The sequence below is a fragment of the Taeniopygia guttata genome, chromosome 9, assembly GCF_048771995.1.
Source record: "Taeniopygia guttata chromosome 9, bTaeGut7.mat, whole genome shotgun sequence".
Taxonomy (NCBI): domain Eukaryota; kingdom Metazoa; phylum Chordata; class Aves; order Passeriformes; family Estrildidae; genus Taeniopygia; species Taeniopygia guttata.
Window position 1 is genome coordinate 2656786 of NC_133034.1, and position 24064 is coordinate 2680849.

At 43.8% G+C, this 24064-nt stretch overlaps 2 protein-coding genes and 1 long non-coding RNA gene across 5 annotated transcripts; 1 reads left to right on the forward strand and 2 right to left on the reverse strand.

Moving 5' to 3' along the window:
• The first annotated feature begins 2625 nt into the window (after window positions 1–2625).
• DUSP28 (dual specificity phosphatase 28) lies at window positions 2626–4118 on the forward strand. Its single transcript, XM_012575451.5, has 2 exons — window positions 2626–3019; window positions 3858–4118. The coding sequence occupies exons 1-2, from the start codon at window positions 2675–2677 to the stop codon at window positions 3990–3992; spliced, it is 480 nt and encodes a 159-aa protein (XP_012430905.4). The 5' UTR covers window positions 2626–2674; the 3' UTR covers window positions 3993–4118.
• Window positions 4119–5553: 1435 nt separating this feature from the next.
• Window positions 5554–19871, reverse strand: LOC100219596 (claudin-15). 3 transcript variants are annotated; one of them, XM_041718168.2, is made up of 6 exons: window positions 19208–19315; window positions 18504–18776; window positions 10325–10489; window positions 10094–10175; window positions 7408–7518; window positions 5554–6102 (listed from the first exon to the last, which is right to left on the reverse strand). In XM_041718168.2, the coding sequence occupies exons 2-6, from the start codon at window positions 18721–18723 to the stop codon at window positions 6003–6005; spliced, it is 678 nt and encodes a 225-aa protein (XP_041574102.1). In that variant the 5' UTR covers window positions 18724–18776; window positions 19208–19315; the 3' UTR covers window positions 5554–6002. The 3 variants fall into 3 exon arrangements, with proteins under 3 accessions (XP_041574102.1, XP_072789343.1, XP_002189043.3); XM_072933242.1 differs by lacking the exon at window positions 7408–7518 and having other exon boundaries at window positions 19208–19871; XM_002189007.6 differs by lacking the exons at window positions 18504–18776; window positions 19208–19315 and adding an exon at window positions 14562–14896.
• A 232-nt stretch (window positions 19872–20103) lies between these two features.
• On the reverse strand, window positions 20104–24056 carry LOC140684688 (uncharacterized). The gene is made up of 3 exons (XR_012057333.1): window positions 23575–24056; window positions 21901–22092; window positions 20104–21235 (listed from the first exon to the last, which is right to left on the reverse strand). It is a non-coding gene; the product is annotated as an uncharacterized lncRNA (long non-coding RNA).
• Window positions 24057–24064: the final 8 nt, after the last annotated feature.

Genomic DNA, 24064 nt, shown 5'->3' on the forward strand with positions numbered 1-24064 from the left:
TGCAAATTCAGTGCTGAGAGCTTGCAGGAGGTGTAGGGTGTGGTACAAGCTCAGTTCCTGCTCCACTGCAGCCACACGTCACTGCTTCCCCAGGCATGGAAGGCTTCAAGGCTCTCAGCAGCAGCCCAGCACGTCCTGGGAGCTCACCAAGCCAGCAGGGCCAGGCACTCTGCAGGTGCATGGCAGGAGGACAGGAGACAGCCATTGGGACTGGGGCTGCTGCCATCAAGACCAGAAATAGCCCAGCAAAGTCTGGACTGAGGCATCAGACCCTTTCTAACGAGGGGGTGAGGCTCTCACCCTGCACTTCAACCATCTTCTTACAGAGGCAGCAACTGGCTTCACTGCCAGGAGATGGCATTTGTGTTTCACTTATGAATTACTCTGTGTGTAGTGACAATTGCCCTGTTCCTAACTCCTCCTCTGCACAGAGACCCGTGCAGGGCAGGCTGGTGGGAAGGGACTCCTTTCTGGCATGAATGACCTGAAGTCAGCTGCAGGCAGAGCCAATAAACATCCATAGCCTCAGAGAGAGGGAGCTCCGGTGCAGCCCAGTGGCATTTGCTGGTGCTAAAGTGACAAGAATGGTGCTCTGAGATGGTGTCACCTGGGTAACACCTGGAGCAGTGCTGGGATGAGCTGCAGGAGCTGGTAAACCAGTAACTCACTCCAGGCTTGTCTGGCAGGTCCCAGAGCAATCTGATGGGCACCCACACAGATCAGTGGAGTGTTCATGGCACAGCAAGTGTGATGCCATGCAAAATCAGGATCATGGTTTTGGCATGAACTGGAGTGTGCCCATAAAGCACCACCCAGGGACTCTAAGGGCCCAAGAAAGGCCACTGATGAGTGCAGGCAGCAAAAGGATGAGCCTTTGTCAGAGGAAGGTAGGGCAGCAGCTGACACTTTTCCACAGCGTGGGGAATTGATGTGTACCTGTCCCACAAGGAAGGCCCTGGCAGTGATTGCAGAAAGGCTCCTTGCCTGAATGCCCGCATCATGGCCTGGGAATAAGGGGTGTGCCATGGAAATGCTAAATTGGGCAAGAGCCACTGCCAGGGAGGGTCCAAAATCCCTGGAAAGAGTGGCTGTGGAGGAATCCAGGAGCCCTCCCCACGCTGCTGGGATGGGCAGCACCAGGGGTCTCCTGTTGAGTTTTCTCCTTTCCAGCCACAGGATCCCAGCCTGAACCGAGCTTTGCAGCAGCCACATGCCCTGAGCACAGGCAGCAAGGGGGCAGGTGAATAAGCCTTCATGTGGGAGCTGAGGCACATGCTGGATAACGAAGGGGACTGCATACTCTTGTGCTTATGTGAGAGAGTCAATTCCTTTGGCCCTGGAGCCAACATCTCACTGACAGGCTGCTATTGAAACAAATGATGGGAGGTGCATGGTTGGTCGAGTTCTCCTTCCTCCATGGTGGAATAAAAGCTCATCTTTGTACCTCACTTGTCATTCCTTAATGGGTGGCATTGCTTTTCACACTGGTCTGTGCTCTGCTGCTGCAACAGTTCAGGTTCATTTTTGTGTCAGCAGCAAATATCAGTCAAATGCTCCTGTTTTGCCTGAAAGCAAAGGGTTGAAGCAGCTCAGCCTCCAGGAAGCAGCCGGCAGCTGTGACCAGCCCTGCAGCACCTGCCCAGCACTGGCCAATGTCACCTTCACCTGGCTGGCTTGGCCCATCCCCACCCATCCTGTGCAGTGCAAACCCATGTCAGCACACTCAGGTGTAAGATGCTCTCTGCCCTGGCAGCACACCAGCAATTCTACTGAAGTCCAGGAAGATTAGCACTATGCTATCTGGCCAGCCTAGTAAATCATTTTCTGGGCACTCTACAGATGCTTTTGTTGTAGGAAGGGGGCACCGAGATGCTCTGGAAAAATCACAGAATCGATCACAGAATATGCTGAGTTGGAAGGGCCCACAAGGATCATGGAGTCCAAGTCCGGGCACTCCACAGAACATCCCCAAGAGTGACACCATGGGCCCAAAAGTACTGTTCAATCACTTCTTGACCTCTCTCAGGCTTGGTGCTGTGCCCACTGCCCTGAGGATCCTCTTCCAGTACCCAACTGGATCTTCTCTGGGTGAAGGACCTTTTTCTAATACCCAACCTAAAGCCACCCTGACACATCTTCAGTGCTGCATCACTGCACCAACAGCACCGCCCGCAGCAGCAGCAGCAGCAGCAGCAGCAGCAGCAGCAGCAGCAGCAGCAGCAGCAGCAGCAGCAGCAGCAGCAGCAGCAGCAGCAGCAGCAGCAGCAGCAGCAGCAGCAGCAGCACTCCCGTGCAGAGCACAGCGGGTAAGCAGCTGCTCTGGGGGTAGCGACTGTACAAACCCACTGCCTTTCCAAGTGAGCTGTGGGCGCTGAAAGTGCTGTCAGCTTTCCAAGCCAGCTCTGGGGACGCAGCGGGCACTAGGACCCGCCTGGAGCCTGCACGGCCCAGCCGGCAGGAGCGGATAAACGCAGCGGGACCGGCAGCGGGACTCGCAGCGGGACTCGGACTCGGAGCGGGACTCGGACTCGGAGCGGGACTCGCAGCGGGACTGGCAGCGGGACTCGGAGCGGGACTCGCAGCGGGACTCACAGCGGGACTCGCAGCGGGACTCGGAGCGGGACTCGGACTCACAGCGGGACTCGCAGCGGGAGCAGCGGCCCCGTGCCCGCCGATGCAGCTCTGGCAGGTCACAGCCTCGCTGCTCCTGGGCACGGCCCGGGCGGCGTGCGACGAGGAGCTGCTGGCGCGGGAGGGGGTCACCTTGTGCGTGAACGTGAGCCGGCAGCAGCCCTTCCCCGCGCTGCGGAGCGCCCGCGGGCTCCGCGTGCCCGTGTGGGACCGGCCCGACGAGGACCTGCGGCGCTGGTTCGAGCCCTGCGGCGCCGCCATCGAGGCGGCCGTGCGCGCCGGGGGCCGGTGCCTGGTGTACTGCAAGAACGGCCGCAGCCGCTCCGCTGCCATCTGCACCGCCTATCTCATGAGACACCGCCAGCTCTCGCTCAAGGAAGCGTTCGAGGTAACGTGCCTACATCCAGATTCATATTTACAGCTCCTTTGGGCATGAAATCCAATGTTGCTTATGAGTAATGATGATTTCCTGTAGAATTATTTTGGTGCTTTCTCCTGCCCATCACCAGTTGTACAGGAATTCAACATTTCAGTAAACAGTGCCCTGTAAGTTTTTCATGCCCAGCTTGGTCTAATAAGTTTTCAGTGTGGGGTTTCTAGGATGAAGATAAATACAAATGCAACTAGGCTTTAAGCACAGGTAGCAAACATACAAAGCTGGTTGCTTAGTGAACATTTTCTCTATCATGTTCACATTCACGGTAAGTGAAGAAGGAGACATGGAGTGAGTGGGTGTGGGAGCTGTTATCAGGGTTCTGCCGGGTGCCCGGGGGTGCCAGCCAAACAGTGACATGTCAGCTTTCCTGGGAAGCCTCTCCAATACAAGCTCCCTGTGCTCTGCAGGTTTTGTCTTCACCCATTTGTCAGGTGTATCACTTCAGATAGCCAATTTGCTTAATACAGACTGAGGTGTGCAGACAGTGACCAAGTTTCACACTATCATCTTATCCATGAGCAGTGTCACTGCACGTGGTGAGAGACTTTCCCCTTCCCAGCAAACCCAACAGCTCTGTCTCCTGTCTTGCCCATGATTCCATTCTGTGACCAGGCCCTCCTGCCAGTTCCTAGCAAGTACGGAGTGACATCATCTCACCAAAATAGCTGTTTGTTCCTCTGTAGCCAAATCAAAACAAAGTAAATCTTGAAATTTTAAGTTCCAAATGAATTTGCATGACTCCCACAAATGCAAGATACATTACTTCTACTATGTCTCTCCTGTTCTCTAGGCTGTGAAAACTGCCAGACCCGTAGCAGAACCAAATGCAGGATTTTGGTCTCAGCTGCAGAGATATGAAGAAGAATTGCAGATACAAAAGAAGTCTGCTCTGCTGAGTAAAGGACTTAAAAATAGTGATGTGTGAAGATACTTTAAAGAAAGTGAAGTGACTTTTTTAAAAAAGGAGAAAAAATCACTTCCTAAATCACCTGTAGCTAAAACACTCTACCCCCATAACTGAGTTGATGGTTCATTAAATTCATTCAGAGCATTTCTGTTGATAATTCATTCAGAGCATTTCTGTTGATAATGCATGGAAAGAGGGCAGATAAGCAGGGAAAAACAGCAGAAACAGAAAGTGGCTGGAAGGACTGTAAACAAACCACAGAAAGGCCTGGAATCTTCAGCAGTTATTTTCCCCTGAATGACACTGAGTATGGTAACAATGTACTGAACGAGGGAAGGAGTTACCACACAGGGATTTTATTCCTATTTTTTAATTAAACTTCCCAGTGATGCCATTAGAAGACAAGATGCAAAAATAAGGAAGTTCTGAATTTCTCTCTCACCTACTAGATCATAATTCACGTTATGTGTTGAGCTGACACAACCTTTGGTGGGAAACTGGCAGTGGCTGATGCTTTGTCTCTGCGATTTCCCTTATGTTCAACTAGACCGAAGCACTTTCACAAATGACCTAAAAATCCAGAGGACAGAATATACAGGCGATGGTAAGGAGTTCTGCTCCCACCATGCAGGCCAAGTGCCTTTTCAGCTTTTGAAATTATTCTCTAAAACATCAAAGGAATTATTTTTAAAACTGCAGGTGATAGTGGAGGGAAGAAGATGACACTGGCAATGTAGAAGTAATCAACACTCCTTTTAGCTTTACTTACTAAGGCTAATTAAGTTCATGCCTTAATGTCTCAGTTTACAAGTCAGCTGTTCCTGCATGCAAGCAGCATGGCTAAATCATTTCTGCTGAGACTGCTTGCAGGTTGCCCTCTGAAATTATCTACTGGGCATGAAACTTCCAGATCAAACTGCTACATGTTTATCATTAGCCATTCAAAATAGAGTTCATACAAACTGTATGAACACACTTGTAATTTAAAAGGGACAAGTTATAGAACCTGAGAACTTGCAGGGTGAAATTCCATTGCACCTTGCTGAAAGCATAAATACAGAGTAAAGTTACTCACTGCCATCTGCCTAAGTGCTCACACAAGGTAAACATATGCTCCCAGCAGTGGAGTAGTTCAAGGCAAAAATTCTAATGCTGGAACAATGACAGAAAATAAAACCACCAGGGAATTACATTACATGAATTAGACAATTCAGATGCAGTATAAATTCCCAAAGTTAAAGACTGTTCAAAATGAAAGTAATGTTATTTTAAAAGCTGAAACCAGAGAAATAAAAAAATAAAAATTTCAGGCTATCATTTTCTTAGTTACCACAAGGCATTTTCACACCAGATGCTTTCTCCACTCCCAGCGGTGTTTTGTTCATTCTGTGTCGTTTATTTTTTGTATCTGCATTACAGCCAACAAGAAATTTGTTGCACATCTGCAGATTTGAAAGTGATTCTAGCAGATTTGCTACAAAAAATGTTGTAGCTTTTATAAACCTTGACTATCATATATAATAAAAATTTCAGTATAACATAAGATCCTTATAGAGAATTCCACTTGTCAAAAAATCTGTTTCAGTCTGTGGAACAAAGTTTATTTATTGTCAAAAGCTTAAGCTGCTAAACAAAAGAAGGAAGCTAAACATTAATGAAAACAAAACACATTTCTAACTGTGAGGCATATGAACTTGCAGTCAGTTACAGCTATCAGTTCCACATGTTTGAGTCAGCTGAAATAGGAACCATTGCTCTTGAGTGTCAGCATATACTGCACTCTGGTTAAATTTTACCAGGCTTCTCAGCATGCAGAAAACCTTCATGCCACAGGATTTCACATCACAGCATCTTCTGTAGAAAGCTATTTACATCTGAAACCCATTCCTATGTACATCGAAAGCCATACCTCCTCCTGGTACTGCTCCAAATTAAGGCATAGGATTGCAGCTTGGAACCAGAATAAAGAATTCACCTCTTTATTGGAGTTCATCACCCACTAAGGCTGCAGGGATGCAGGATGGGAGCTCAGACATACTCCTTGTTGCTTATGACCGTCTCAGAGCTCCTGGGATACATGTGTGGCTGAGAAGCTGCCTGGGGTGCTGAATATGCATACTTCTTGGGACTGTAAATCAAGAAAAAAACATACCAAATAATAGGGATTAGACACATGCCCATGGCTTCAGACACTTGGAAGTTATTCAGTTAGCTTTGTATCCAACCCACCCATAGCCTGTTCTTCACAACAGGGCAGAAATTAGAGGCCTTCTGTTCTCATTGTTCTGGTAGCTCAGGGGGAATAGATGGGGTCCCTGATGGGCTGCACAGCATCTTTCATAACCTCAACCACACTCTGGATTTCTAACCCACATGTGCTCTTCCTCGAGGCATTTCAGTCAAGGCCCTAAAGCAGAAGCCCTCAGCACCTTTGTACAAGCTGCAGGTTTTAATACAGGAATCCAGATGATGAAAAAAGAAAACAGAAATATCTTCACCCAACCCCTTCAACTGTCATTCATCATGTTGAACTTCTATTTCATATATCAGTTTTACTTGATTTTCAGGACATTTCAGGACATTTGGTACTTTGTATCAAAATAAGGTGAGCAAGATCTAAAGTCCAATGTGGCTGATGAAATGTTACCATAAAACTGAAATGGTTTCAGATTAGGCAATGGAGTACCAGAGGAACACTCACTCACTACATTTTGATGTAATTTTCCTAAGATTAAATTCACTAACAGTGAATATGCTTCTTCCTTGCATACATATTATAACCCTTTCAAGCTTAGCTAGTACAACCTCCAAGCTATTTGAGTTCTGGTAGACATGGACCTCTGCTATTTCTGCCTGTTTCATCTCTCTCCTTCAAAAAGAGGCCTTCTGTGTGTCAAAATTTAGGACTGAAACAAAAAAGCAGGGAGGGTTAAATATTGAGGCCAGAAATCTCACCTTTCCTGATCTGATGTGCAACAAGGCATTTCCATAAAGAACAAGGGAAAAACCATGTTTCTAGTGATCAATTCTATGTGCTTTTGGAGACACCTTTACACTTTCTGCAAATTGAACAGTGTGTGAATATTTTACTCACAGTGAGTACTGCAGAGAAACTGGATCATAATACATTATGGGGTTTTATATACTTTTTTTTGTGACAGTTTGCTCTTTCACCACACATTTTCACCATCAGCAGTGCCCTGAATTGCCAAATACAAGTTAAAGGTGACTGCTGATGGTGATGCATCCCTGTCTGGGAGGTGCAAGTGTTTGGTACAGCATCCCCTACCATCACCAGTTTGTGACATGCCATAGCAGTGTTTGTAAATTATACATATTTATACCAGGGGATGAGAGAGAGACAGAGTGGTGCACAGGTATAAAGTGGTATGTGATTGACAGCTACTACTTCAACTGAGAAATCCAAGATTACCTGTAATTTTGTTTTTCCTTCACTCTGCATGAACAGGTCAGTAAGATCCCACCGAGTATATAAAGGATAGATCCAGCCCAGCCTAAGTACAGACCTTCTCCTAGTTCATACCTGAAACATGAAAGATTTTATGGAAACAACTTATAACAAAACCACAAAGCTGTGCAAACAAATTCTAATCTGCATAGAAATCAGCTAACTGAAAGGCACTTCAGCAGTTAACAGAGAACAGATCTGGCTTTGTGTCTGCTCAGTAAAACTCTTATTTGTATAGAGCTGCTCTGCCAAATTAGTGACAGTACAGAGAGTGCTAAGCAACAAATAGATAAGTAGCAATAAATAATTGTATATATTTAACAAGTTGTTGATAATAAATAATAATGACAATGTGCAATCCACAACACTTATTTTGCCCTTTGATTGGCTGTGTCACTGAAATGATTTTGTGAAACTGAATGATTCAGATCTTACTGTCTATATGCTGAGAAAAGGCTGACCACAGACATCAGTTTTCTATGGACAGAACACTAGGTGACTTAAAAGTAGCTGGTTGTATAGGGCTAGTTTCCAAACTTAGATATCCTAAAGGATATTTAGCACCCTCTGTGGTTGTATGGCTGAAAGGTATTTATGAATGTCCCAGGCTGAAAAATAGTTCCCTATTTTACTGTCCAAAACTATACCTTTCAGGAAACCCCCTTGTTCAGTCCAATAAATTAATTGATAATGAATTTGTCCCAAAGATTAGACACAACTGAGTCTGGAAAAGTCTGGCAGGAGTTTCATAAAAAGAGGAAAACAAATTTTCATGATCAGACAAAAACTACATCCACAATCCACCTGTACATCTCTGAGATACCCAATATAAGAGTAAAATGAGTGTCATGGGTACCATGGAGCCAGAGATTTGTGTTTTCTTTCCACTTGGAAACACAATTATTTAAGTGTCAAAGGTTCTGACTCTGGAAATTCATTGCTAACAGGAGGGTTTCAGGGGTTTGCACAGCTCTCCGTATCTCATCGCACGTGGGAGCCACAAGGTCTCCACTCTTTAGGTACTTCCAAACATGGAACAAGCAGAGAGTCATTATCAAACTAACCCAGCAGTACAAATTGCACATTGCCCAGTGCCTGCAATCATTTCTGCTCACCAGTCACCTACAGACAATAATGCTGTAGATGTCACACCAAAGCAAAGTATATAGGAGAACTGCAGGAGAACTTAGTTTGTCTTCAGAGCTGTAAGAGAAACTCCTCTAAGAATTAGCAGAGGTCAACTGCACTAATTTGCTGAAAATTAGACCAAAAAATACAATCTGAAAAACCAGATTTGCCAGTCTCTTAAGACTGAAGATCAATACTGGCATACAATTTAATTGAAATTTGTCTCACAGACTGCATGTCCAGCTCTACCAATGATCAAACTTCATTCATCAAGAACTGCTCAGTGAATCAATAGCTTAAATATGAAGTTTAGATATTAAAAAATATATATATTTCTTTAGCTACTGAATCTATATCTGGTAACTGATTAACAGGCAATTAACTTACTGATGTTGAAGCCCCAAAGCTGTAGCAGGTAACTATCAAACACTAACCAACTATCCGACTAACCGAAATTCCTTATCAACGGTTGTTTCAGTTCTCTAATACATTTATTACCCTTCATATACGTCTCTTGAGGGGATATAAAGCAACAAAAAGTAACTGCACAAATACTTTTTTTTTTTTTCCTAAGCACTTCATTGAAAATGCAGGGAAAACTGACAAACAACAGAAGTAATTGCTTAAAGTACTTTGATTTATCACAAAGCACTTCACCTCTGACTTCCCTGAACTGATTCCTGGGCGGGAACTTTACAAAACACTTCAAATATGAGCCTAGCAACTAGCAATTTATAGTTTATTGATCTATGATTTATATACTTGGTAGAAGTATATTATAGATGTCTCATATTACACAGGCAGTGTGTTTCCCTCTCCTTTTCCCCCTCTCTGAAGGAAAGGTGCAGTCACCCCTACCCTTGTTCCTCATTCCTAAACAGGACACCTAGATAAGGTGCCATAAGCTGCCATTTGGTTTTGACAACTGTTACTTTTATATCAGACAAAGAGTAAGGGCTTTTATACCTCAAAACTTGTTTGTATGCAACTGCACTAGCTGGTAATCCCAGAGATTTTGCCTCATTTTAACTCATAAGGCAAACTGAGCTGTTAATATATAGACATATATATTATGGCAGCAGATTTCTCTGCAGGTCATTAGTACAAACCTCGAGCTGCTTTCCACATGATTTTCCCTTGCATGTACATCTGAGGTACTTTATTTAGTCAGAACTTGAGTTTTGTACCTCTTTTGGTCTAAATGCCAAAGCAGATTAAGAATTTTGCCTTTTCTTCTTCGTAACATCGAGATACACATTAATTGAGTCTCTCAAAAAATACACAGTACAAAACCCCCTCAGATGGGGGATTGGTTTTCCTCACACACTCACTAACTCTTCCAGAAAGGAACTCTCCTCCTTCCCCACCAACATCTCTGAGGTGAAAATATTCCCTGAATACAATTTTTCACTCCTGTAGGACTGGATAATGGGATCCATACAGGTTCTGAAACTCTGGAGCAGCTGAGGTTAGTACAGCTAACACATGATGGAGTTTGGTATGACAAGATACATTAACTTACTTGGTTCCAGCATACAGTTGGTTAAAAAACTGAGCAGTAACCATTGCAGCATACCAAGAAATAGCCACCATGGAGCAGAGACCTACCAGAAAAAGTTTAAGAAGCACACAGGTGAATGATTCCTTTAATGGCTGTAACAGATTTAAACCAAAAATAAGTTTATTTCATTTAGTCTGGCTGTGAAAGCCATACAAAGTATCAATAGTGCTCTCATTTCAGTCTTGATATTACCTCCTAAAATAAAAAGAAATCCTCCTGTGACAGTAAACTTCATTTTTCCTTCTTCATCACTCAACCCAATGTTTGTGCACTTCATACCAAGCAGTGAGAGTACTGCAGCTAAGAATCCCAAAAGGATGGAAGTAATCATCAGGGCACGGCATGCCTGAATGTGAGCTAAGACAGAAAAAGAGAAAACAAATCAGGATCTATATAGAAATTACATTAATCTTGTGCTGAAAGAAATAAAAGCAATTAGAGGAAGTGACATAATTAACAGGTGCAGTAATGAGTGAATCTTGTCCAACTTTGTCATATGGTTCAGAGAAGCCTCAAAACCCAAGTGTGTTTAGCCTTCAAGTCAAACAGTTTTGAGAGTTGAACTATGCCTACATTTATAAGCTCAGTAAATCTTCTTGTGTCTTTAGTAAATCCTGAAAAACTACACCAAGCCACTCATCCCTTACATTCCTGTGAAAATGCCTGGTGGTATACATGGTCATTTGCGGGAGCAGGAGGAAACCTCCTACTCACAAGTCCTTCTGAATTCCTGACACGTGTGCAGCTGAGTGCACAGGACACGTCTGAAATGCAGGTGACAGTCAAGGTGTGCAAGGCTCTGGCACTACTGAGGAACTGGAGAAAGGTGCCAGCTTTGCTGCTTCGAGGGAGAGACAGGAAAGAATGGTGCTCAAGTTAGCAGTGCACTTCAAACTCAGTGTAACAAACAGGAGTGAGCGTGTCTGAGAGCTGCAGCACTCTTCCCTAGGACATTCTCCTGTGGAGAGGTTACAGCTGCTGTGGGCACGTTAGGGAATCTGGTATGCTGGCAAATCTGCATCCTTTAAGCTCCTGGTCTTCACATCTAGGTATCAATTGCACAGAAACCAGGACTAGATTACTAATCAGCCTAAGTCACGTGGGGATTTGGGGCTCCTTTAAAATGGCAGCCTGCATTTGGCAGGCTCCAGGTCAGATGGCATTTCGGCACCTTTGTTGTGAGATAAGCATGCCAAGCATCACAGCCTGGCAGGGTCACAACTGCTAACTTGGTTAACTTGATTAAGTTCTCTTCCAACCTAAACGATTTTATGACTCTGCAGTTTCTATGATACCTCAGAAGGGTCAGACCTGATTCCAACTGGACACTCACATCATTGATGCCAGCATTCAAGCTCTTGCTCCCTGACCACCTCCACATCCTCCACAATAACCTGCTGGCTAGTTCTGTGGTGGAGTGGGCTGTAACTCTCCAGACAACAAAAACCAGACAGAGAGACAGGAGGCAAAGTGATGCTCACACTCCAACTCAGCCTAATGTGGCTTAAGAGTACTGGTCCTACAAGCTTAAGAGTTACCAAAGATAGCAATAAGAACTCATGAGATAAATATACAGAATTAAAGGCTAAAATAATTTGAGGAGTTAATGCTTTGTTAAGCACTAATTTTAAAACTTCAATAGAAAAAAATGAAGACAGCAGTAAAAGTGGAAAGACCCCTCAAAATACCACTAACAGTTCAAGGTTTTTGCCTGCAGAAGATACTGTAAAGGTAAGTACTCAACAACATTGCTTTCAGATTTGGGATTTTTCACTGTGGCAATCACCCAGCAGGGTCCAACAACTCACATTTCAGGTCCTGGGGACTCCTGCAGTGTTAGATGGACTCCCCATATCTTTCCAGGACACATAAGCATACCCTTGCTAGCAATCCAATGGGAAAGAGATTTCATACAAATGTACCACAACACCATAATCTCAACAGCTTTAACTGAGGATCTTAGTTCACAATTTAGAAAACTCAAATTTTTATTTTAAACTTAGCTTATTTAACAAGATAAAACGTCAGTGCATTTTATTAGTCCACACCAATTGTAAGAAATTATCCCCAAATCCTGTCACTGGAAAAAAAAACCTATGGAACTTTAAAAAGAAGAGGGAAAAAAAAACAACAACAACAAAAAAAAAGGAATTTACAAAGCTTTGGCAACTAGTTATATTAAATGTTTGACTTAGTTGTGACTAGACAGAAAATGCTATATGGAGTAGCCACTCATGGTTTCAGTCTTGTGCAATATTGCATTTAAAAGCTCCTCATTTCAAATATTTGTCATTTAGAGTAGTGGTTTAGTGAACTCAAAAGCATTAAATTGGTTTAAAAGAACCAAGTCAGACTTTTCCCATACATAAAGCAAAACCCAGAAGTATTCCATATAGCTCAGTTGCCAATAAGGAAACTTTCGAGGAAAATCTTCATTGTCCTTCTGATGAGAGGTAACAAAGACACTTTTGTTTTATCTTTTTGCCCTCCCTCCAGTTCCTGGCATCATGGCAGCAGTTTCAGCCAAGTTTCTAAACCGCAATTTGAAACACGCCTAAACTGGCCTGGTAATTTTTAATCTGCCTTGGTTGATATCTGCAAGCGCTATGGATGTTTCTCAGAAGTCCCACTGTCTGCTGAGCCCTTGTTGCCAAACCCATTTTCTTCCTCTTTCCTGCTTTGCCCATCTGTCCTTTCAACTGTTATACCATCCATTGTCTTCTGACTTTTGTTTTTCAGCTTTCCTTTCTAAAAATGTTTTATCTTCACATTTTGCAAGCTGTTTTTCCCTTCTGCTTCCCCCATCTTTACCCCTTGACTATACTGCCCTCTTCTCAACTGCAGGACTGATCTCTTCAACAGATCAAAGCTAATCTTCACAAATTCACTTCAGAGCCTGTCCCAATCATTTACTTTCTGGCCCCACTTTTCTCCTTCCTGCTAACTCCATGTTGTTACCTGTAGCTCTCAGGAGCCCTGCTGTTGCTTGTCTTCTCTTCGGTTTGCTTTGACACTCATGGTGCTCTTTTCTGACCAGGTTCTTTCAAACCCACTTTTTCCTCCAGATGCTGATCTCCTGTGGGCCCATGGCCCAAATCTGCTCATATTCTCAGAGGCAGCACCCCGTGTAAACACATCAGTGACAAGATGCTGCCTGGAGTCAGTGGCAGTAAGCTACAAACCAGCCTTGGAGTGGTTTTTACAAGAACCAAATAAAATCACAGACTCATTAAGGCTGGCAAAGATCTCTCAGATCAAGTCCAACTACTAAGCCAGCAGTGCTGGTGCACACTGACATAAGTGCTCTGCAGAGGATAATGGAGGATAATGTCTGAGGGAATGATCCTGCGTTACTGAGGCTAAAATGTTTAAATACGTTATGTTCCTTTTCATACACACACACACACACACGCACACACTAAAAGCAGAAAAATGAAAGATGAACATATTATTCTCTAAATACTGGACACCATTTCAGAGAATTGTTATGAGAGTGTTAGAGCTGCTCAAACACAAGCCTTTACTTCAGACTGAGGGAGAAAGTGAATTTAACACCTCATTCCCACTTAATCCTATATTACACATTCTTCAGATTAGGAGTATCCTCCTACCTATTTAGTTTAGCCACCTCCTAGGGCAGATTCAGCTAGAAGGAAGGCATTTTTATTCTGAATAAGTATCTACATACTGAATTATTCAAGATTAATAAAAAATAGCTTTACTGTCTAAAACATGCTTGGTATCCACAGAATACTGCCTAGTTGGGCATTTGAGGACAACCACAATTATGATGAAGACTGATGCACAGAACAGGGACCAGCAGATCATAATTTCTTTGTATTTAAAACCACATCCAAGTAGACTTTAGTTACTGTCAGTTAACTAACAGTAGTTAGCATTAGTTGACAAGCTTAATGATATATTTATAGCATATACTCCTTCTATAAGTTATAATATGTATAATGTATTATCATGTATTTCTTGGATTATCTACAATTTTCAGTGTCAACTCACAAAAACCACTACCACTTCTCAGGTAAAACCAGTATTTCCTATTACATTAAAACCTCCAGATACGGTACATTAGCTATGAAGTTTTGCAAAATAAGGTCTATACAATAATTCTAAATAAATAAATAGTTTAAAAATCTCCTACTAAGACATCCCACAAGATGCTAGAGAAGAGATTACAACCCACTTTAAATGCCTGTTAAATTCTTGATCAACTGGCTTTGTTTGTGTTATTTTATAGCCTTTCCTAACATGCCTGACACATTCTGCTGCTTGAGAGATTTTTATTACTTCAGCCCACAAAGTCCTTCTTGGCCAGTTATTTTCCAGTATTACCAGATTACTAAAACAAAAGCCTTACTACTTTTTGCCAGTAAGTTTTTTAGCAATATAAACACGGCTGCACAAAGTCACCTACCAGGCAATGCAAGCATGGAGTCAAAATCCCTGCAGTTGGATACTCCAGTGCTGTCTTCTGCACAACTCTTCCACAGGTTTTCAAACAGCGTGGATGTTGTGATCACAGAACCATGTATACTGGAAACTTTCCAGTAATTATTTGGCAAAGTAGCTCCAATAACTGCCAACCCACCCAAGCACAAAAGAAAGCCAACAATTTCCAATGTAGCAGTCATACTTGTGAGTAGTAACAGTTAAGTATCCTTATAATTAGATTACAATCAAGTGAAGCCCTTCAGAAGCCTCCTTGCTGTTTTATCTCTGAGTTTCGCTCCAAAATGAGTCTACCTTTGCTCTTTGCTCTTTCCCCATAGATAAGGCTTACTGGGCATGACAATAAGAAGTGGGAGCAGTTCATGATAAAGATATTAGTGTGTAAAAAAAGTGACCATATTAATTCTTTTTCTAATAGGAAGTGAAAAATGAGCCTATTCTTCTCAGCCTAGAAAGTCCAGTCAGTATTTCTACAAAATACCTTGTAAGAGTGATAAAATAGGCAAATATTTTATTTCTGTCTCTTTTCTGAAGTCAACTAGATTTTACACTAGATTAGGATTGCTTGTAATTTTATTTTTGCTGTCAAATCAAAAAGCTTTTATGTAATAATTTCTTGAGGATTCAAACAACTTGAGAAAAGAAGCTTTATACTTCTGCTAGAAAATTTAGCACAGTTTTTGGAGTTATGGTCATAAGTAATCCACAACAACTGTACTGCCAGCTTCTTTCAGGAAGCTTAAGTTTATGGATGAGTGGTTTCCATTAATATTTACTGTCTATTGATCTACAGCTAAACACATTCAGTCTTAAAAACCATCCCACTTACACTGTACAATTGTACAATGTATTCCAATTGTAATAATGCAATAGAAATGTAAGGAAATGTCATGGAATTGAAATGTAAGGAAATTAAGGAGCTAGTGTGACAGACCTGTCTCTAAAGGAATAAAATTATGGAGAAAAACAGCTACAAGAAAAATAGTATATATCAATAAATTGCATCTGTTTGTTAGAATACCTTTGGATTAAAAAAAGCTATTCTAGGCAAAGGATATGTTAAATTCAGTTTAGTTACCTCTGCTCTTGGCTAGATAGAATCGTAGCCTCAATTCACATCACCCACTCATGTTAATACTTTAGAATACTTGTGGATCCAAACGTGGTTAACCATTTTTGCAGTGATAACCTGCTCTTATCTCCAGGAAATGGAGTCAGAGTTTCTTCATAAAATAATTCTGCTATGATGCAACATGGTAACAGTTCCACAGCATTTATGTAAACACTACCAGAAGAATTAGCCTTTGAGAGAGCCACAACTTGTCCCTAACAGGTATTTGTTGTTTTTCATCAAAATTCACTGCCACTTTGAGCTGATGCTCAAAGGTTCTTAGGTTCAACTGCCAAAGGGTATTACAGTGCCACAAGGACATTTTGGCTCCCATGGCAGTCAATAGGGTCATTGCCATTGATTTAAACAAGACCAGATTTGGCACTGTGATCCTGTGCAGCTCTACACTTGCAATCCTTTAAGGAAACCAGATACTGTGTGGTAGGAATTGATCTCAGGAGACTTACAGAATTCCCTCCTTCTGCTTAGTCACTGCAACTTGAAAAAGGATGGTACAGTAAAATGAACACATTGTACCAGTATCCTGGAGTATCTACATTTCATTAAAAGCCCTGCAAAGAGTTTCCAGCCAATTTACCTATACACTGGTGCTGTGCTGGTCATCTCAGCAATCACTTCTGCTAACAGCACTTTCAAAGGTGAGACAGTTGGGCCCTTGAATCAAGTGTCCACAGCTGTTATACTGCTGCCAAGGATAGAAATCAAAAACTAAGCGTGTAATTTTTAAAAAATCTCTTCTTAGTTAAGAAACGTATTTCAACGGGCAGTTATAAAGCACGTATATAAACAGAAAATATTAAACTGCAGACCTGAAGTGCATGAGTTTTCCTATACAGAACCAGGCATTTTAATAATTCCCTTCAGGAAATGATTCTCCCATGTGTTAAAGAACATAAGGTTGTTCTTCACTAAATTTTGTAAACTGTGGCTTGTCGGGCAATGGGCATAACAGCCAGCACTGCTCTGCAAGAGGCTCTGCATCAGCAGGGCTTAAGAGTTGGTGTGGACAGCTTCACATCAGCACCTTCCACAGACTGGGAGCTTTCCTTTGGGCTTGCTCTAACCCAGTCAGTTGAACCAATTGCTATCATTGTTCACCCCATCTCCTCACTCTGAATTCCAGAAATATAAAGCATCCTGGTACCTACTCAGAGGAGACTCTGGAGAGGGGCTGGACAGGTACCAGGATGGTGTGAAAAGCTGACATTGCCTCTGATGCAATGAGCAATGTTTTAAAATCCTTGGAAGCATGTGATTAGCCTCCTTTTGAGGCTACAAACTCTGGCCTCATTATGGGATGCTGATACTTACTCTTAAACTGGCCTCCTCATTAGGAAGGCAGATGAGGCCAACAAAGTGAGGGCCCTGCAGATGAACCATGAAAATGCTGCATCTTGAGAGTTAAACTCTTACCCTTTAGAGATCTGCCTTACAGTTAGGCAGCTCTGACTCCAGGGAAGCCCACATCTGTGTCAAGAAAAACAAGGTTGATAGTCTGTGACTTGTGGTATTTTTAAGGTTCAAGCAGTGCACATTCAGAATAAAACTGCTGGAAAAATCCAGACAAATAGCAATGACAGCAATCAGGAACCTATAAAGCACGGAAGACTTGAAGAAATGATATTAACATCACTCATAAAGTGACTACACAAAACTGAAGGTTGTAAAATAATAAATGCAAGGTTCTGTTTAAGTCAGAAAGCTTAACAAAGTACCATTTCCAAAGGCTTCAGTGTTACTGTTCCTATACTCAGGTTGCTGAGGAAAGAACTTCAGTGTCAGTCCTTCCCAGTCCTTTACCATAAAGATAGTGTTTACAGAAAGATATTTTTAAAATCCAGAATAATTCAAACAAATACTTTCCAGCCCCTACTGAGACATTTCTTCTCTTTCTAGCTGCAGGTAACTACCCTGCTAGCATGCTCAACCCTCGAAAACACAAAGCATCCATTGCACAGATGTATTTTAGTCTAAGCTCACCACCTCTGAGAAAATCCAGAAAAAATACCCAGGTACACAGGTTTAGCACAAAGTATCAAACCAGTCCTGGAATATCTAATAATTCCTGTCTCACACCAAAGCACAAATACCAGTGGTCATGATGATCTGCTTGTATTGAAGAACTAGGCTGAGTGAAAAGATGCTATTTCTTCCAAAACTGCTTTTTAAAAAATTCTCAGATTTCCTGTATATCACCCATACCTCTATGTCAACACACCAGAGAGGGCAGCAAAGCCATAGCAGTGACTGAGCTGAACTGCAGAGTGAAACACTGGTTTCATGGTGGCCCTTTAAGCTGTCTGCAACCACTACAGGATTTGGCCATACTGGACATACAGCCCATACTGGGCTGTTCTGACACCTCCAGTGTGTGGCTGCTCCCTGATATCCCAGCACAAAGATGCAGGGACACAGGTGACACCTAAAGCACATACACCCCTGCAATCCTTAGGCTGAATTTTGGCTGCAATGCTTTTTCTGGCATGTCATCATACCAGAGACAGGGATTTTGTCTTGGCCTAACCCTTCTCATTCTTTTGTATACATAGGGCAAGCACACCACACTAAGAAACAAAATTGAAAGCTGGAAGTTATTTTAATTCAGTGAGAGACACTGATGGAGAAGAAGGCAAGTGGAAATAAAGCACAGAGAACTGCAGTGCCCTCTGGGACACTCTGTGCCCCCCAGCCTGCCAACATGCTGTCCAGAAAGAAGGAATAAAACCCCATCCTTGGATTTTACAAACATCTGCCATGACCACAGAGTTCACTTACGGTCTGAACTCAGCATGTAGAGAAATTGCTTGCACTGTACTGATCCAAAAGCAGTTGCTGCACAGTCCATCCAAAGACCTTCAGAAACCCAGTCTGCAGTAACCAGCTCTGTCGTGGTGTCCAAAACTTTCCATCTGCTGGACATGGTAGTAACAAGTAATGTAGTGAATCCTGCTAAAGCCAGCAGCAACGCACAGATCTGTAGACAGGATGATGCCATTGCGACAGAAGTTTCCTTCAAAGATGTTCCCCAAAATTTCTGGTATTAGAAACCTGTTGAAACAGTTCAGACACACACAGTGTATGGAGTTACCTTTACACAAGCCTGGCCTTTGCAAAAACATCCATAAGATGCCTACCTACAAAATAATGTATCACACAAGGGAACTGTAGCTGTAAATGTAATGTAATGTAAATCCCATTAAGTAACTAAAATAACTGACTATTCTATACATTATTTTTCTTAGGAAAACTTCTATTATTGTACACATTTACCAAAAAAAAATGCAAACAGAGCAAAACCACAGGAGACAACCAAAGAATTCTCTAATTTTAATTTGCAATGTTTCATCCATTTGTTACTTGTTTGCTAATTCAAAATTCATTTAAAAATGAAAACTATCAAATGTTTTAGTAAATTATTAATCTCCCAATTACAATATCTACCAATACAAATTTAAAGCAAGATAAATTGTGATACTCACGTTTATGGTATGTTTCTAATCCGTTTTCTCTACCTTCCTGCAAGATACTAGTGTCAGCACTTTGTGAGGACCAATTCGATCACCCAAACAAAATTTTGTACTCTTTAGGACCTTTGTCCCATTCTAAAAATCAAGGACCCAGGGCCAAAGCTCTGTCCAGCTGTTGCACAAAGATCTGGCATGTCAAAAGGGAAAATTACCAGGAAATTATGGAAATTAGTACCAAATATACTCAGCTCAACCTGACATATAATCTGCTTTGTCAGGGCCACTGAGTTGCCCAGGCACCATCAGAGTGCAAAAGACTGCAGAAACATTGCTACATTTTCCACAATGGCTGGTTTACCTGAATTTTTTTATGCATTTGTTTTAGGATGCATCCTAAAGAAGAAATATGAATATCCTAAAGAAGAGCAGTGCAATAAATCACACATCTGTCCGGTGGATGACATTAACAGACCAAACAGTTTGTGTCTGCAGCCATGGCCCGAGGCAGGACAGACCTCCCGGGCTCACAGCCAAAGGAGGTCTGGCAGCCTGGGACAGCTCTGCAGCCACTTTGCTGCTGCACTTCCTCCTCTCTTTGCCTTCCTCTGTCCCAAGGAGCCACCCTCATCACCCCTTCCTCACCCTGTTTCTACCACACAAATCCCATAGGACTGTCCAGATAATACTTTATTGCAAGAGCACATCCATCCCCTTTCAGCCCACCCCACGGACACCCCACCCTACAGGACCTGATTGTACCAGCTGTCACACAGTGCCATGTTTGTAAGTTTGAGGTGATGCACAGCTGATAGCAAATATGCATTGCAACTGTCTAAATGAGAATGACAATAAACCAAAAAGGAATAAATAGTCCAGAGCATCTTCCCTCACAAAGTACACATATAGGGTATATGCAAATAAGAGCTGTAACGTGATAAAAACAAACCCTGAGGGAACAAAAAGGATCACTGTAACAATATTAAAAGCAGCACAAACAAAATGTACATAGTTTGAACACAGCACAGGAAGGGTTAGCAAATAAAAATATTGAAGTCACTTAAATAAACAAATTACTCCTGATAAGGTCTTTGGAAGCAAAAGTGAGTGGTAAAGTATCTAAAATGCAAAGTTAAAAACCTCTTTTACTTCTTTTTTATTTTACATAGAAAAACAAAGGAAGAGCATTGATTACAACACTGGTTTCACTAATATATATACATTTCTAACATCAGCAATATATGTCTTTGAACCCACTAATCACTTAGTTCAGGCAAATTCTGAGGCTGACCCATGGCCACCAGTGCAATCAGAAAGAGATAAAATGCAAATTTCAATACGGTACTAAACTACTTAGAGCAGTTTCCCATCACAGCTCACAGAGGTTTTCTCTGGTCAGAGTCTGACCTTGGGGTGAGAAGTCAAACTCTTTTCACTACCAGTTAGGGAGAAGGAAAAAAAAAAAAAGAAAAAAAGAGGAATAATGTTAATTCATTTCCTACCACTTCCAAAGAATATGACTTTGTAACTTTGCTCGTGAAGTTGTCACAACATTTTAATAAACTAATCAGTCTTATAGCCACTTGCAATTATAATGTGCAGATCACTCTCATTTGCTATTAACTTTGCCTTCACACAACAAACTACAAAATAACTCGGGACCACATGGATGCCAACCTCCCACTGAAGCAGAGTTTCAGTGTTGGGTCAGGTCACCCAAGCCTTATCCTGTCACAACAGAGGGGTTTCCAGAGGTGGAATTTGCACAACACTCATGTAGAGCGTGTTCCTCTCACCCTGCAGAACTTTTCCTGCTGCAATATGTGACTGCTGCCTCTTGTCCTCCACGTGCACCCTTGAGATAAATCACTGTTTATCCTGCTGCTGGATTTTGGCAGCTCTGCACTCTGTCTGGTAGCCCAGGCGTGTCTGGCATCATGTAGGTGGCTTTGCTGTCCCATGAGTATGTCCACGGCAAAACAGGCAACTGGGAAGGTGCACGCAAACTTCTCCAGACTTCCAAGCTGCTTTCCAGGCAAACACCTATCGGAACTCAAAATGTCCCTCAGACATTTTTAGAGGTTCCAGGCCTTGGTCAGAAGCATTTTAGACCCTGGCAAGCAGCTGAGAACAGCTGTGATCTTGAGTCTGAACCATGGAATGAATTACCAACTTTGAAGGTGGAACAAGCAGTCACAGAGGGTTAGATGATATAGTAAAAGTAGTCACAAATTAGAGGGTAAAATTTTTTAGTATTGTACAGGGGGGTTTTAACACCTGTACAGGGGGGTTTTACTTTGTACAGGGGGGTCAGGAGTTCTAAGATGGAGGAAAGTGGACCTGATCCTGTTCTTCCTCCTTCTTCTTCCTTACCTCCATGTTCTTGGTGATGTTGGCATTTTTCTATTGGTTTAGGCTGGGGACACACTGTTCAACGTAGATGATAGATATTGGCACATTATTGTAAATATAGTACACGTAATTTCTGGTATATAATGTTTGTACCATCCCACTGAGGGGCAGAGCCCCGCACACTGCCCTGCAGGACAGAGCTGCGGCAGGGCAGCAGAACATGTTAGAGATAAACAGAATAAACAACCTTGAAAACAGCACAGACGAATTATGGCTTCTTCTTTGGCAACGGGGCAGAAAGACAGAGACTTTCTACAATCTCGGAATCACCAACACCCACAGATTCCGACAAACACCTGTCTTCTTTTCCCATGTAGTTTCAGGAGGCTGGTGGTGTGTACAGCAGACTGTTCTCTGCTAACAGCTCTCCAGCCCTGCGGAGCTTTGCTGGCATGGAGATGGTGCTGGGAAGAGCAGCACAGTGCCAGAGCAGGAGCCCTGGCTGGCAGCAAGGGCACCACAGGGGCACCTGTAGCACCTGCTGAGGCCTGTGTGGGTAACAACAGAATCACAGAATCACCAGGGCTGGAAGAGACCTTCCAGATCATCCGCTCCAACCACCCACCCGCTGCCGCTGCGCCCCTCAGCCACGAAACCACAGCACCCAGCCCCGGGTGTAGATGCCTGTTGAGCGCCTCCACGGTGGGGACTCCACCAGCTCCCTGGCAACTTGTTCTGATGCCTGACCTCCTGAACAGGGAAAAATGTATTTCTAATAGTTAATCTGATATTCTCCCGCCCCAGCTTAAAGCCATTTCCTCTGGTCCTCTCACTGCAGACGTGGCAGAAGAGACTGGCCTCATCTCACTACAGCCTCCTGCCAGGGAGTTGTACGGAGCAAGGAGGTCCCTCCTGAGCTCCTGGAGACTGAACAACCCCAGCTCCCTCAGCCACTCCTCATAAGACAAGTGCTCTAAACCTCTCTAAACCTCTAAACCTTGGTGCCCTTTGCTGGACATGCTCCAGTGCCTCAATGTCCTTTTTAAAGTGAGGGTCCAAAACCTGAACACAGAACTCGAGGTGTGGCTTCACCCATGCTGAGTACAGGGGATGATCACTTCCCTGGTCCTGCTGGCTAAACTATTCTTGATACAGATACAGGGAAGAGACTGGAAGGAGCTGATGGTGTGGGAATCTAGTCATCCAGCAGCCCTTTGCTGGAGCAGCCCTGTGATGAGGTGAGGTGAGGTGAGGTGGGGTGGGGTAAAGTGAGGTGGGGTGGGGTGAGGTGGGGTGAAGTGAGGTGGGGCAGGGCAGAGGAGCCCAGGGAGAGAAGGTGCTGAGGTGTGGCAAGTTGATGTGGAGCCAAACACGGAGCAAGGCAATGCTGAGGCAGCAGCTCCAGCCTCCACCTTGCCTCCTGGGCTGCTGCAGCCTAGGAAGAAACAAGCTCTGCCTATTCCATAAGGCTTCTAGAGAGCAGTACAAGAAATCAGCCCTGCAGAGAGACCTTGATAAATCAGAGTGCTGGGCCATCACCAACTGTGTGAGGTTTGAAAAGGGAAAGTGCTGGATTCTGCACCTGCGGTGGGATAATCCCTATGTACAGGGGAACAAGAACCTGGAAAGCAGTGCCGCAGAAAGGGACCTGGGGGTCCTGGTCAATGGCAAGTGAATATGAATCAGCAGTGCCCTGGCAACCAGGAAGGCCAACTGTGTCCTGGAGGGCAGCAGGCACAGCATCATCAGGGTTGGGATTGTCCATCAGGCCAGGGCTGGGATTGTTCTGGTCTGCTCTGCTCAGAGATGGCCTCACCTCAAGTCCTGGGGGAGTTTTGGGCACTACAATACAAAAAAAGACATTAAGCTATTCGAGAGTGTCCACACGAGGGCCACAAGGATGGAGAAAAGCCTTGAGAGGCCAGATGAGAAGAGGCTGATGACACTTGGCTGGTCCAGCCTGGAGGAGACTGAGGGGAGGCCCCATTGCAACTTCCTTACAAGGGGAAGAGGAGGGGCAGCTTAGTAACCACGACAGGTGACCAGCGACAGGACAGGAGGGAATGGCCTGGAGTTGTGTCAGGGCAGGTTGAGGTTGGATATTAGAAGAAGGTTCTTCACTCAGAGGATGGCTGGGCACTGGAATAGGCTTCCCAAGGAAGTGGCTGCATAACCACGCCTGGCAGAGTTCAAGGAGCACTTGGACAACACTCAGGGGTACACGGTGGGATTCTCAGGGACGGTCCTGTGCGGAGCCAGTAGTTGGACTCGATGACCCTTGCGGGTCCCGTCCAACTCAGCATATTGTGTGATTCAGTGAAATCACGGCAGCCCTGGCCCCGGGCACCAGCGCTGCCCGCCGAGGGCCGCGGCGCTGCAGGCGCTGCCACGCTCATGATGGCGGCAGAGCCGGCACCACCCACCCCACATGGCGCTCCGGGGAGGCTCCGACCCGGCGGCGCTGCCGCTGAGCCCCGCGGCGGCCCGGGAGCTGCGCGGGCGCCCATCCGCCCGCCGTGA